The 13,750-nt window shown below is 44.5% G+C and overlaps 1 protein-coding gene across 1 annotated transcript in view; it reads left to right on the forward strand.

The window, feature by feature from the left end:
• Positions 1 to 13,750, forward strand: part of CEP72 (centrosomal protein 72) — a 1,336,989-nt gene that overhangs the window by 236,807 nt on the left and 1,086,432 nt on the right. The window contains exon 3 of the mRNA XM_044065699.1: positions 678 to 870. Coding sequence (XP_043921634.1) covers positions 678 to 870 — 193 coding nt within the window. The remainder of the gene's footprint in view (positions 1 to 677; positions 871 to 13,750) is intronic.

Here is a 13,750-nt window from a genome sequence, read left to right on the forward strand (position 1 = left end):
ATCAGCAGCTGTAGCGGTACCACTTTAAAGTGCAGGCAAGCTTCCAAATGAAGACATTGCCATTGTAATCTTTTCAGTTTGAACATTTTATTCTGTAGTTCTTTCAGAGATGTTCGAAACCAGTTCAGATCTACACCTGGGATCTCTAGCTTATTGGATTCTAGTATATTTAGTAGCAATAATGGATTACTAACGAGAGTCATCCTCCTCCCAAAATGATCACCATGTTTCATAGCATCTGTGCTCTTAGGATTAAAATCCATTTCTATATCAAAACTTTCTGCCATGCTCCACGTAGATGTCAAACAGTTTATGGAGGACGGACCTAACTCATAAACGGATCTGTTAAAGTAAGTAGATAAATTTTATGTGTTCTACTTATAAAATGATAAAAAAACATAATACTAAGAGCTGCCCTTAGCCCCCCTTTTGCAATACTGTAATTGAAATATGTATCACAACTGATCGCTATTGAGGCATAGTCAGTACTTTTGTATATGCAGGGTTTTGCATCTTCAGCCTCTGACAATGTATTTCTTCTTGTAGAAATGTATACCTTCACTGTGGTGCGTATATTCTTGTGCGTTAGTGAAAAAAAAAGGTGTTTAAATAACTAAAATCCTTCTGTGGGAATTAATTCTACCAGTACATTTATAATTTTGGGATTTTATTTGTAGGGTATTCAACATCTGAAGCTTTTGGAAAGACTGAATTTGTATTACAACAACATCAGTTCAATGTCCGAAGTATTGCATCTTCGGAATTTGACAGCTTTAAGAGACTTGGACCTTCGTCTGAATCCTGTCACTAAGAGTGAACCTGACTATAGGCTTCTCATCATACATATGCTACCTAATCTTAGAAGATTGGGTGAGTAGTTGTGCAGATCTGTTTAACTTGTTTGTGGGCATGTAAACATGACCATGATTCTTCAGTTTAATTTATTTTGTATGCAAAGTATTACTTGTTCCTTGTTTTGTCAGTCGCCTATAAATATGCAGACTTGTTTGTTTATATACGTAACAGTCATGTTTCTGTTTTTCATTTAAGTATAGAATCGTTTATATCTACAATAAACATTTAAAATCAAGTGCTAAAATTACTTCCTTCCTCTTGTGATTTCTTTACTTCATTTTTATTTTATTTGCTTATCTGGGTAGAGCACTGATCCATATGGACCAATTGCAGGCTCATCCTGGAAGTAACATGAAGAGATGCAAACATTTATGTATTTTACATTTGTTAACCAGGTTAGTCTGGCTGAGCTTTTGGCTCATTTTCAGCAGAGATCTGGGGAGAAAAGCTCCTTAAGACTAGAAAACGATTTATTAAATTTTAGTAACATAGTAGTAACAATCAACTATAGGATCTTACAAGCAGAGACCTGGAGAGAAATAAAGCTCCAAAGGCAATTCATTTATACAGGGTATTAACAATTGGCAGACATGTATGTGAGTTGTTACAAACAAGGTTTTAAACAATTAGCAGAAGAAAATGTGACTAGTTACAATATTATTTAAGATGCTTAGAGCAGAATGAGTTAATAGGCAGATGCTTATTTAAAGTGGGTAGGATCTAGTTGTATAGGAGTTTGGAAACAAGAAAAGAAAGTAAGAATGGCTAGTAGGAGATGTAGGGGAGGTAGAGTATAGGAGACAGACTAGACAGGTAGGTTGTTTTGAGACTGTAAGAATTAAGAGTGGTTGGAGATAGAGGAAGGGAAGAGGTAGAAGAGGCAGGGGAATAGTATTAGAGATACATTAAGAGTGAGGTGGTGAAATAGGTGAAAGGATGGTGGTTTCAGGGTGGTTGGCTACAGTGGCAAGACCACTTTGTTTTTAGGTATTTCCTTGTGGGTAATTTGAAACTTTTGCTATGCTATGCTGGAGGGATTTTATTTCCAAGGGGAGTTGGTTCCAGGATATAACTGGGTTATAGTTATAGAGAAAGGCAGCCTGTTTTGTTTTTTGGGTTTGTAGATGTCTAATAATTCTCGTTGTGAGCTGTGTAGCATCCTTGCAGGGGAATATTTGGATATGATAGTGGAGAGGCTGGGGTAGAAGGAGGGGTAGGTAGAGGATAGAGTGGATGATTTGTAGTTGGTATAGTTGGAGCAGCTGAGAGAATTCTAGCCAGTCTGGTTGCTGTAGTGCTATGCAGTGGTGTGACTTGTAGGTTTGGTTAGCTGCAAATCTGCTGATCTTATTATATGTAGTTTCAAGCTTGGAAATAAGTGTAGAATTTAGGTTTGTGAATATGTGGCAGCTGTACAGGAGTGTTGGGAGTAATAACGCCTGGGAGAGAATTATTCGGGCAGTGTTAGTTAAGTATTTCTTGCTACGGAAAAGGTGTCCAAGTTTCTGATGAGTTTTCTTTTTACCGAGTTAGTAATATGGAGATCAAACTTAAGCTGATCATCTATTGTAACACCTATAGCAATTTAGTACTAGATTCAGCTGAGATGATAGTGTTGTTGCAGGATAAGATGGTAGATGTACTTTTGAGTATGGTGATGTTTTTAGGGAGGAAGAGTAGGAGCTTAGTTTTTTTTTTTGATTACGTATGTTTGTTATCACTAAGCCAAGTCTCAGTGGTGTGGAAGGATGCCTGGGTAGGTGAGTGGAGGTCAGTTGGGTTGTCAGCAATGGTTATAACAGTTGAGTCATCAGCATATTGCACAAGAGATGACAGGGGACAAGAGGAGTAGAGCAAGTTGGTCAAAATATTAAAGAGTAGTGGTCCAATATGGACCCTTGGGGGACTCCCATTTGTACAGTGAGAGGGATGGATAGTGCAGAGAGCCATTTAACTGATTCCTAGTGGGTAAAGAGCTGGAGAACCAGGAGATAGTAGGGGGAGAGAAATGTAAGATGTTAAGTTGTCAATCTCGCCTTCATTCTTGCTGGATGGGTTTGGAGCCGACCCTCGGCTCTGACTCGGCACTTGCTTTAGCTTGAGAACTCCTTTTATCAGCTCGAGGCAACCCTATATCCCATGATGCAAGGCGGAACTACCTCAGATCTCGTTTGCCGCTTAGCGAAAGAAGTCTCCTTTGCCAGCTGAGGTAAGTGATTTTCTTGGTAAAATCAGAAAAGCTTAGTTAGGGTTTTATTTTCCCCTTTTATTCATAGTATAGTCTGTAGTGAGTTACAGCCCACCCTATTCCCTTGTTTTTCAAACTTTTATAACCTTTTTTTTTTATAACCTTTAGTATAAAGTTTTAGTTAGGCCTAAAACCCCATTGGTTAATCCCTTCCTGTGTGTTGTGTGTAGGGGATTAATTTTGTGTGTTTGTTGGGGTTTGTGTGTGTTACTTCCTCCTAGGATATGTCTAGGGAAGGCAAGGTCTCAGGCTTCAAGAAGTGTGACTCGTGCTGTCAGAAAATGTCTCTGACAGATGGTCACACTTCTTGTGTTTATTGCCTGGGGCCTTTGCACCTGCAGGACTCCTGTGCTTTGTGTCACTCTTTTAGCCAGAGAGTCCTGCAGGAAAGGAGGAATAAGCTTATCCTCCATGGCTTACTTAAGCCAGAAGGTTCTCCCTCTAAAGCAGGGTCTGGGAAACCTTCTAAGCCACCGAAGGCTCAGGCTTCAGTATCCAAGCCTCCTCCGGTGGCTCCGGCTCAGTCGGAGCCGAGATCGGCTCCGGCTTGAACCAATGTTTCTACCATAAAAGTAGTAGGTTCGGCACCGGCCGGTTCCGATACCTTGTCTACTGTGGCCTTGTCGGCTCCGGCTGGAGCCGACACCTTATCCAGCATCGGAGCCGAGAAACCTTCGGCTCCATCTGGAGTTCAGGGGACTTCGGCTCCGATGGCTTCGTCCCGAAAGAGATCTCGGTCCCCTTCGTTACTGAGTATCCACTCGGCTCCGGGGTCTCCTCTTTTGTCGGAGCGGAGCCATCGGAGCCGATCTTCGAGATCTTCCAGGCTGTCTGACCATGACTTAGAGAGGGTGGTAAGCAGGCTGTTGAAGTCTCAGGCACTGGTCCAAATGCTCCATAGCCCGTCTCAACAGACTTCGGCTATAGCCTCACCCCTTGAACTTCCTCCTCCGACTCCACACCAGAGTTCGGAGCCGGAGCTTCTCGGGACAGCGACTGTTTCGATGCCAGAGCCGATACATCCTTCGGCTCCGTCGTCCTCGGCTCCGATCTCCTCCTTGAGGCCTTCCTTGGAGGGATCCGGTCGTCGGGTTTCCATTGTCGGCTCCGAGGGGGCTAGTGGCATCGGACCCTTGTCCGACCCCGCTCTCCCTCTCGGGGCTTCGGCTTTGGTAAGCTCGGCGCCGACATCGGCCTCGGAGCCTTCCCTCTCATTGGAGCCGGGAATGCCTGTTTCCTCGGAGTGGGGATATTCCGGCCTCCCGGGGAGGGGAGCCTTTGAGGTGATGAGGAGTGTCCTGGCCTCTGAGCCTGGTCAACGGTCCATCCCTCTAGCTCCTCCCTCATCAGTGCCTGCAGACGCCTCTTGCTAGCCTCTTGCTCTCAGGCCTAGGGATCCATCGCCCCAGGTTTCCCCACTGGGAATTTCCTCCTCTTCCGAGGTTTCTCCTGATCCTGCAGGGGAACCCCCTCGGAAGAGGACGTGTAAGAGGAAACACACAGACTCCCCTGAGTCTACTACATCTGATACCGACTTAGATGAGTCAGAGGGTTCCCCACGGTCCCCCTCTGAGGATGTCTCCTTTTCAGACATCCTTGAGCTCCTCAAACAGAGGGGGAATTGGCCCTCCATTGACCCCTCCGAGGATGAATCGGTATACCTGGAGGCTTTTGGATTCCGACCCTCCACCTCCTGGGTGTCTCCGCCTTTCGACCCACTTATGCAAGTAGTGGCTCGGAAGGCGTGGGCGGCTCCAGATTCTGTGGAACCTGTCCCCAGGAGACCATCCAAATTCATCACGGCCCCTTCGGACAAACAGTTCCTTTCCAAGGGTGTCTCTGTGGATGCTATGGTGGTGGCGGCGGCCACTAAGAAGGAACTGGCGGATCCTTCAGTACCTGTCCATCCTCCTAACAAGGATTCTAGGACCATGGACAGGTATGGAAAGCGGATGTTTTCTTCAGCGACCTTTGCTATGCGTTCGCTGAATTATCTTTGTCACTTCACCAGGCTTTAACGAGATATTCTCAAGGAACTGGGTGAAGTAGTCCAGGATTCTTCTGCTGCTGGGGCTCAAGATAAGATTGCCTCGCAGCTTGCAATCCTGAATTCCATATCTAACTCCTCCATGCGGCTCATATCCTATGCGGCCGATGTAGTGAGCAGGGCCGCAGGCATAGGAGTTGCTCTTAGACGCCAAGCCTGGATGCGGCTTTGTAATTTTGCAGACCCCTTTAAGGCGTCCTTCACTAATACCCCCTTTGATGGTTCGGCTTTGTTCGGACCTCAGGTGAAGGATACCTTGACCAGGTGTGAGCAGGACGGTAAAACTCTTTCTGCCGTTGGAGTCCAATTTTCCACTCCTTCTAGACCATATCCTAAGGGTCAGAAGGGGGGGAAGATGTGGTTCTGTAAAGCCCAAGGAGCTACACCGGACGCACATGGTCAGTTTAGACGCCACCCTAGAGGCAGGGGGGGGTCCTCAGAACCAGGGCAACAGGGAGTCTCTTCCTGAGAAGCCCTTTCAGCATCCCTGAGGTGTTGCCCGACTGTCCACCCTTGGAGGCAGTCGGGGGAAGGATTTCACTGTACCCAGTAGCCTGGCAATCCCTATCACAAGAGATGTGGGTACAGTCGATCATATCCGAGGGTTACAAAATCCCCTTCGAAAGGTTTCCCGTACCTCTACAATCCCTTCCAACCATCTCACCCGGTCAAAGGGATTTGGCAGAACAGGAGGTTTCAAAACTCCTAGAAAAAAGAGCCGTCCAGACGGTGCCGGCAGACCAGGTAGGATCCGGCGTCTACTCGAGATTCTTTTTGGTCCCCAAAAGGACGGGAGATTGGAGACCAATATTAGACCTGAGCAATCTAAACAGATTTGTCAAGAAGGCAAGATTCCGGATGGTCACGCTTCAGTCCATTCTGCCATTTCTGGGCAAGGACAACTGGATGTGCTCTATAGACCTTCAGGATGCGTACTATCACATAAAGATTCACAGACGCTCCAGAAGGTTTCTCCACTTTCGGCTAGGGACCAGTCATTACCAATTCAGAGCACTGCCCTTTGGCCTCACTTCAGCCCCCAGAGTGTTTACCAAATGCATGGCAGTGGTCACAGCTCATCTGAGACGTCAAGGATTCCAGGTGTTTCCCTACTTGGACGACTGGCTCCTCTCCGCCACCACCAAGTGTCAGCTTCTTCAGTCCAGAGACTACACTCTACAGCTTTGCAGGAGTTTGGGAATTTCAGTAAATTTCGAAAAATCTTCTCTGCTGCCTTGCCAATCTATCACCTTTATAGGCGCAGAATTAAACACTGTCAAAATGTTAGCCAGACTAACAGATCAAAGAATTCTGGACATCCAAAAATTCGTTCGGATTCTATTGCAAAGCAACAAGATCAAAGCCAGATTTATACTGAAGGTTCTAGGTCTTATGGCCGCGGCCATTGTTCTTCTACCACTGGCTCGCTTCCACATCCGTCTTCTGCAGTGGATGCTATTCACGCAGTGGTCGTACCACAGTCTTCCGATGAGGCAAGAAATCTTAGTCACACAGTCGTGCAGAGCTCATCTGAACTGGTGGATATCTTCCCCTCTTCTTCATCAGGGCCGACCCTTTATTCCCCTCCTCAATTTGCCACAGCCACTACGGATGCCTCTCTGATCGGGTGGGGGGGGCATTATCAGGGCAGGATGGTCCACGGGACGTGGCAACCCATAGAATACCATCTGCACATAAATGTCCTGGAGATGAGAGCAGTGCTTTTAACGTTGCAAGCCCTCAACGACTTTCTTCCCACGGGACTATTGCAGTACAAACGGACAACATGTCCGTGGTCTGGTACATCAACAAACAGGGCGGGACCAGGTCCTATCCGTTATGTCGAGAAGCTCTCAGACTTTGGCAATGGGCGATCTCTTCTCAGCGGTTTCTGATAGCAACGCACATCCCCGGCAGGTCCAACCTATTGGCGGACAGGCTGAGCAGATCCATTCTGATGCCTCACGAGTGGTCTCTCAATCAATCTGTAGTGGATCAGATATTTCTGAAGTGGGGCACTCCTTGTTGCGATCTTTTTGCTACTCCTCAAAACAACAAGTGCCCCGATTTTTTTCACTCTCTTTCCCCTTCCAGGCCAACCCCTGAGAGACTCTCTAACCCAGGATTGGCCCCGGGGACTTCTGTACGCTTTTCCTCCCTTTCCCTTGATTCCACAAGTCATTCAGAAAGCCACTGTTTTGAGAGCCAAGTTGATCCTCATTGCCCCATATTGGCCTTGACAAATTTGTTTTCCGTCTCTGCATCGTCACCTTCTGGTGCAGCCCTGGCATCTGGACCCAGTTCCGGATCTCTTGATCCACCAGTCGGGTCACCAGCACCGGGCCATTCATTCTCTCAACCTCACTGCTTGGTTGCTCCACTTCCTTCCCTAGCCAGGCTACCGATGATTTCTGACTCAGAGACATTTTAGTGTCTTCTTTGAAGTCGTCCACTAGGACTGTTTATGCTAGCAAGTGGCGACGTTTTTCTATTTGGGCAAATTCCAGAAATATTGATCCCTTTGCTGCTCCTGTACATTCTGTTTTAGATTTCCTGGCGGAGGTTTTTCATTCAGGATCCTCGTCATCTACAGTCAAAGTACAACTGGCTGCTATTTCCAAGTATCATGTTGGCTTGCATGACAATAACATTATGTCTCATAGATTATGCAAGGCCTTTCTGAGAGGAGTCTTTCTCCTAAAACCACCTATAAAGCATCCTCCTCCGCAATGGGATCTAAACTTAATGTTGGCATCCGTGATACTACCTCCCTTCGAACCGTCTGCTTCATGTTCTTTGAAGTTATTGACCTGGAAAACTATATTTTTACTGGCTGTCACTTCTGCAAGAAGGGTTTCCGAGATTCAAGCTCTCTGCATTCGTTCCCCTTATTTGTTTTTTCATAAGGACAGGGTATCATTAAGAACTAACCCTTCCTTTCTCCCCAAAGTCGTGTCTCAAACCAATATTAACCAATCTATAGATCTACCAGTCTTTTTCCCAAACTATTCCGACAGAGCTGAACAGAAACTGCATTTTTTGGATGTCCATCGTCAGCTCAGGTACTATTTGCATAGAACTAAACAATTCAGAAAATCGGACCAATTATTTGTCTCCTATGCAGAAAACAGGATAGGTCTTCCAGTTTCTAAAGTGACCTTATCCAGATGGTTGACTTCTACCATTTCCTATGTGTACTCTCTTAGAGGCAAACAGCTATCTTCTAAACCAAAAGCACACTCAACCAGGAGTCTATCCACTTCTGCAGCTTTTCAGGATAGACTACCCATTGATACCATTTGTGCAGCAGCTACTTGGGCTACGCCTCATACCTTTGTCTCTCATTACAAGTTGGACTTGGCCTCCAGAGATAGGGCCAGTTTTGGTTCCACAGTTCTCAAGAGTCTGTTCCATTGAGCCACCCGGGATGCAGGTGCTAGGGACGCGGTCGCATCCAGCAAGAATGAAGGCGAGATTGACAACTTAACATTTAGAAGTTATGTACCTACCATAACGTTCCATGTTAGTTGTCTTCTCTCGCCTTCTTTCTTGCGTCCCTCCCTCCTTCCCCCTGGCCTGGACAGATCTTGAAGAGTTCCTATTAGGTTGTTTTCCTCCTGAGCCTTCATATGAGGACTTCTATTAGGAACTTGTGTTCCTAATTGTTAGGATAGTCTTTAGCAGGGTAGGTTAGCTACCAAACGAGATCTGAGGTAGTTCCGCCTTGCATCATGGGATATAGGGTTGCCTCGAGCTGGTAAAAGGAGTTCTCAAGCTAAAGCAAGTGCCGAGTCGGAGCCGAGGATCGGCTCCGAACCCATCCAGCAAGAAAGAAGGCGAGAGAAGACAACTAACATGGAACGTTATGGTAGGTACATAACTTCTAATTAGCGAGTTCATCTAGAAGGAGTGGGTGAGAGACAGTGTCAAAGGTTTTAGAAAGGTCAAGGAATAGGCATGAGACAAGTTTGTTATCCCGAGCTAGGGAGACTATGTTGATGAATGATATGAGTGCAGTAGTTGTACTATGCTTGGGACGGAAACCATGCTGTGTGGGAGTGAGAATGTTTTCCCGGTGAAGATAATGCATTACCTGCTTGTGAATGCATTTCTCTAGGATTTTTGAGAGTGGAGAGAGTATGGCAATTGGTCTGAAGTTGGATATGTCTGAGGAGTTGCCCCCTTTGTGAATGGGTAGAGTAAAGAAATTCTTCCATACAGTGGGGAACATAGGATTCAGAAATGGATCGGTTGATTAAGATGGATACAGGATAGGCAAGAGGTTCGGAGGCAATGTACAGGAAGTAAGAGGGTAGCTTGTCAACAGATGAGGAGCAAGGTTTAAGTTTAGAGATTAATGACTTTACATAGTTAGTTGATACTGTTTTTAGAGAGGAGTTAGGATGGTTTGGAAGAGGTATAGAGTTTGTGGGGATGCTAATCTTTGTTTTTGGGGGAGGGGAGAATTTATTATGGAGGTTATTGAGTTTATAAAATGATTCTAAATTTGTTGGCTATGTCTTCAGGTGTTGCACTGGGACATGCTTAGGAGAGGATAGGTTTCCTGGATGAAGAGTCTGTTTTTTTTTAGTTAAGTAATGCAGAAAAGTTAGACATTTTAGCACTGTTTGTAAGTGTATACATAATATTCATTGAACAGTATGATAAAATAGTTGAATGGAAAAAGAGTGAAAGGAGTGAATTAGGGAGAGGGAGTACAATGAATTGTGCATAGTCATGTTATGAGTGACAAGCCAATCCCCTGGCATGCAGACCGGGCCTCATGCAGACCGGGCCTACTTCACCCTGTCGAAGGCCGACAATATCGAAGCTGATATTGTCGGCACCAAAATGTCAAAAGCGAAAGTTGTCGAGCGTGTAAACTGAAATCTCCATAAGGGGAGATTTCCGTTTACTGCAATGTAGTGCGATCTCGGAGTTGGTATATTTAAGTAGCGGGGAGTGCAGGGTGGCTTGCCCCCCTGCATAGAGCAAGCAATTTGTGTTGTGTTTGGGTGTTTTTTTTTTTGTGTGTGTTCGATGTTTAGGGGTTTCGACATTTTCATGTCGATTATTACACTGTTGACAGTTTGAGTTTTCGACAGTGTAATATAAACGCTGCAGGCCAAAGGACATCGACAAAGTACATTTTAATTGGTACTCCAGTGGTGACCATTAGCAGATGATGCCTTGATCAGTGACATCAGGAAGTGTATCACCTGAGATTTCCAGCTTTTGAGGCTGCTGAATGGCCAATGCAATATTTCACCCTCTTGCTTTAGTAATTCTCTAGGACTGACTAGGGATTTGGGAGCATATGTAGACCGTAATCTTGCATTTGACCAACAAGTAGCCAAGATGGTAAGAAAATGTCACCTAACTCATAAAGGGTATGGCATCCAGGTTCAAGGAAGGAATACTATCACTCTACTCAGCCCTTATCAGACCTATCACTGAGTACAGTGCCCCCTTTGGCATATATGTAGCCAGGCACTTGCAACAGTTGTAACCCATCAAAGTTCCTCACCAAGAAAATCCAGGGTATGAATACCCTGTCTTACACAGATCACCTTATGTTCCTATCTATCTACTCAGTCTCCTACAGGTTACAGAGAGGTGATCTATGCCTAGCATATAAGCCATCTTTGGATCCTGCACTGATCTTTTGGACATCTGCAAGACAAGCAACACCACAAACACTAGATCCAAGGACATGAAGTTTGTCTGCAACATAAGTCGAATCTGCTGGATGGACCAATGTGTGTCTCAATGGATCCATGCACTATGGAATAAGCAGAGTTCATCCCTGACCCTGTTCAAATGAAACCTCGATCACTGAATAGTAAATCACAAATTCATCCCTAGCCTGGCCCCCATGTCTGTGATGGATGGAGGTTGACAGTAAGTAAATTAATTCCCAACTAATATACCCCACATACACATAAAACCCTTTGCTACCTCCTTACTACATACCTACAATATAGGCATTTAAGAAACTCTGGGACAAAACCGGGTTGAGTTTCACAGCTAGACTTGTAAAGACCCTGGTATTCGTTAGCTTAGTATGAACCGTCTTCATAAGCTGTTGCTTTCCTATATCTACTTAGCCTTGCAGGAGAGGCTGTCATGAGTGGTTACTGTAAGAAACTTAGCACACACTTGCATTTTTACGTTACAAACGTATTGCTAAAATGTAATGACAGCACAGTTCTGTAGTAGAACTGGTAATACAGTTCTGGATGCCAATTTGTGTGTATTGGGCAACAATGACAATGCATTCAGCAGTTCTACTAAAAGTTTTAGAAGTTGTTATATTACAAAAGGAAAAAAAGTCATGTATTGCTCAAATACTGTGGTTATAAATAAGAAAAAACTTATTTATTTATTTATTTATTTACATTTATTGATTGGAAGTGTCCGACTGGACGTAGGTCCATTTTCAGCGGAGGCCCGGGGAGAAAAGCTCCACAGTTGAAATAAACAGACAGTAGTTACATTGGATTACATAGCGATTAACAATTTGATTAACATAGCAATTAATTGCAAACATATTTACAGATGAAGAGCATAGTACATCAGTAGACAACTAGAATCTTTATCTGCAAAGTACATAACAGACATTAACAATTGTTACAATAAGAAGTTCCTGCTGTATAATAAGTACTAGGCTTATGAGCATCTGAGCTTGCTATAATCAAGGTAGTTAGAGGGGTGGAAAGAAAGGTAGTGGTTGGATGGGGTGGGTGATATTTGAGTGGGAGTTGCAAGGGCATAGCCAGCATGTTTTTAGGTGCGCTTTTAGTAAAATTTTGAAGTGGGTGCATGATGGTACGGAGGTAATTGCGGGTGGGAGGGAGTTCCATAATTTGGCTATGGCGCAAGAGAATAGTGCTTCACCAGCAGAGTTATTGTCTTTAGTGATCTGCAAGTGATTTTTGTTGCTGGATCTTAGTGGTCTGATGGTGCGATAGGGTTGGAGTAGATTCTGGAGGGATGGGACATTTAGTGGATGGTTTACTAGTTTGTGGGCGAGTGAGAGTTGATACCATTGAAAGAGGTGAGGGAGTTCAAGCCAGCCCAGTTCAGCAAGTGAGAGACAGTGGTGACTACGTTAGGATGCCCCTGTGGCGAATTTGGTGATTTTGTTGTAGCAGGTCTCTAGCTTGTTTAGATCGCATTGCCTTAGGTTGGTATGTAATGGAGAGGCATAAAGTAGGGTGGAGATAAGGTGGGAATTTTCTATTGAAATCTTTGCTGCTTTGGTGAGAAGTTGCTTATTTCTGTATAACGCTCCTAGTTTTTTGTGGATTTTTTTTTATGGTCATGGATATGTGAATGTCAAATTTTAGTTTATTGTCTATTTCCACTCCTAGCAATTTGGTGTGTTCAGTTGGGTATATAGTGGTGTTGTCTTTTGCTGTGATGTTAAAGTGAGAGTTGTTTTGAGTATGTTTGGTGGGTTGGAAGATGAGTAGTTTAGTTTTGTTTAGGTTGAGTATTAATTGAGCTTCGGATAACCAAGTTTCAACAGAGGAAAAGGCTTCCTGTGTGACTTTTTGCAGTTTGGGTAGGGACTGGGCTGAGCAGATGGCTGAGTCATCTGCGTATTGTATGAGTGTGCCATGTTTGGTGGCAGAGGCTCGATTATTGGTGAAAACAGAGAAGAGTAGGGGTCCAAGGATGGATCCTTGGGGAAACCCCTATGGAAACAGGTAGTTGGGGAGATGTGTCATTCTGCCATACAACAGATTGTTGGCGGTCAGACAGGTAACTCTGAAACCAGTTGGTGACTGATTGAGAGAAGGATAGGTTACTGAGGACAGAGATGAGTTGTTTGTGTGGGACCATGTCATATGCTTTAGATAGGTCTAGGAAAGTAGCAGAGGGGAGATAGCCATTGTTTGTATGCTGAAGGATAGTGTTAGTAAAGGAGAGTAAGGCAGTGGTGCTGCTCTGGTTTGGTCGGAAACCATGCTGAGTATTGGAAAGGAGGTTTGTTAGTAAGGAGGTAGTCTGAGACCTGAGAGTGTATGCATCTCTCTAGTACTTGGAGAGTGGAGAGAGAATAGCTATGGGGCTGTAATTGGTTAGCTCTGTGGAGAGGCAGCTTTTGTGGAGGGGAATTATATGTGATACTTTCCACAGTGTGGGAACGTAACTTTCTGACAGAGATCGGTTAATCACGATGGATACTGGGTAGGCCAGAGCTTCAGCTATGATTTGTAAGTATTCACTTGGGAGGTTGTCTGCTGTTAACTCATTCACTCCGGAGCAGCTCAGAAAAAGTTGCCTTCTTAATTCCACCATAGGAACAACAGTGCAGCCTGAGCTCATTTTCAGAAAATCCATTTGTAATACTATACAGAAAACAAATGTTCATAACTCTTTAACTATAAGAGCTACACTAAAAATGTAAACGCGAAAGTTGTTCAGCAGACACTGACCTTTCCAACAGTGTAAATGCTGATAGTGCATATCAAAGTCATGATTAAATATTTGGCAAGGAATGCTGATATTGTGCATAATTTTTACCTTTTTGCAAAGGCAAAGCACAATATCGTGGTCTATGTACCATGCAGACCCATACAATTTGAATTTAA

This window comes from Protopterus annectens, chromosome 3.part0 (genome assembly GCF_019279795.1).
Source record: "Protopterus annectens isolate FY-2018-M chromosome 3.part0, PAN1.0, whole genome shotgun sequence".
Taxonomy (NCBI): Eukaryota; Metazoa; Chordata; order Ceratodontiformes; family Protopteridae; genus Protopterus; species Protopterus annectens.